The sequence below is a fragment of the Arachis duranensis genome, chromosome 4 (assembly GCF_000817695.3).
Source record: "Arachis duranensis cultivar V14167 chromosome 4, aradu.V14167.gnm2.J7QH, whole genome shotgun sequence".
Classification (NCBI taxonomy): Eukaryota; Viridiplantae; Streptophyta; class Magnoliopsida; order Fabales; family Fabaceae; genus Arachis; species Arachis duranensis.
The window spans coordinates 9,753,781-9,755,386 of NC_029775.3; the positions used below are offsets into that span (position 1 = coordinate 9,753,781).

The following is a 1,606-nucleotide window of genomic DNA, read 5'->3' on the forward strand; positions in this document are numbered from 1 at the left end:
ATATGATTTTTTTAATATGTATTTTTTATTTTATATAAATAGTTAAGTGTTGATGTATAGCCTCCATAAATAGTCCAAGAATGAAATTCAGCAACTGACACCCACAGTTAAGCTACAATAACAATGGTTCTTGAACTTTTTTATGTCATGTTAATACTGTGTTGTATACATAATCTGGCATTTACACAGGACGAAAATAGTCGTATAGCACCATTTGGCTGCAATTCCACATGTGGAAATGTTGAAATCCCTTTCCCATTTGGAATGAACGAACCCAATTATTGCTATGCAGACCACTGGTTCCAAATAGAGTGTAGGCACGATACACCTTACCTGAAATCTATAGGGCTGGAGGTCTCATCAATTGATGTATCATCAGGCACCATTGACATCATGCATCCAATTCACCGTTGGAACTGCAAACCCCAACACAACGCTACGAATACTGAGCAAGAAGTGGTTGACCTGAGAGGAAGCCCCTTCGTGTATTCGCAGGCGCACAACATGTTTGTGTCAGTTGGCTGCAATGAAATCTCTTTCTTGGTGTCCAACGGCACGCAAGTTAGCGGCTGCGTGTCAATCTGCGACGACAAGAAGGACGTTGAGGAGAACATTGAAATTCAAAATTGCAACGGCAAATACTGCTGTGCGACCTCCTTGCCTTTGTATCTCTCGGAATTTAACGTCACAACGGAGAGTTTCGGGAGTAACAACAACAATCGTGCTAGTGATGATGATGAGTGCAGTAGCTATGCGTTGATTGTGCAATACTTTCGCGTTCCTGACTACATGCGCTATGATAGCAGCTATGCCTATTACCGTTGGAATTCGATGACAGATCTTCGGAGTTTGAAGAAAGTTGGGGTGGTGCTTGAATGGGAGATTCATAACTCATCCATAAGACTCCCTCGCTCAGGTCACTGCGTCAACACTAACATTACATCTGCAAAGAACAATCACTCAGGTCGGAGATGTTACTGCCTCGAAGACTCTTACGGCAATCCCTACATTGAAGGAGGCTGCAGCTACGCCAACGGTATTCTTTCTTTAATTTCTCACGCACTCACGTCTTCAAAGACGATAACGATTCTCGATTATTATTTTCTTCAAGATATTTTCAAGTGATATTTTACTAGTGATTAGAATTAGCAAGAGGAAATCATCAAAATTGTAAAAGATTTGGATCAGAAGAAAAAAAATCATTGTTTTCTGTGATTCTCCTTTATCAAGCATCCATAAGTCTAATTTTCGCTTAGTAAATAAACTTAACATCATAATTTACGTTTCAGATTATGGTGACAACGGCGAAGGAAACAAAAACCGGTCAAAATGGGCTATAATAGGTACGCATTGAAGATATGCATATAATATTTTTTTGATAACTAGATATGCATATAATATGGTGAGGACCTACCTCCGTTCTTTTTATATGAAGTTGATACTTAAAAAAATTGTTAGATAATAATTTATTTAAATTTATTAAATTATTTAACGGTCTTAAATATCAACTTTATAATTATATGTGAGTTTTTATTATTTTTAATGGTATGAGATTTCATTTAATAATATGAAATTATTCATTTTTATTTTATTTATTTTTAATATA

The 1,606-nt window shown here is 36.5% G+C and overlaps 1 protein-coding gene across 1 annotated transcript in view; it reads left to right on the top strand.

Moving 5' to 3' along the window:
• The first annotated feature begins 86 nt into the window (after positions 1–86).
• LOC107483255 (putative wall-associated receptor kinase-like 16) overlaps positions 87–1,606 on the top strand; it is a 3,980-nt gene continuing 2,460 nt past the window's right edge. Inside the window, exons 1-2 of the mRNA XM_016103886.3 lie at positions 87–1,036; positions 1,290–1,343. Coding sequence (XP_015959372.1) covers positions 124–1,036; positions 1,290–1,343 — 967 coding nt within the window. The 5' untranslated portion in view covers positions 87–123. The remainder of the gene's footprint in view (positions 1,037–1,289; positions 1,344–1,606) is intronic.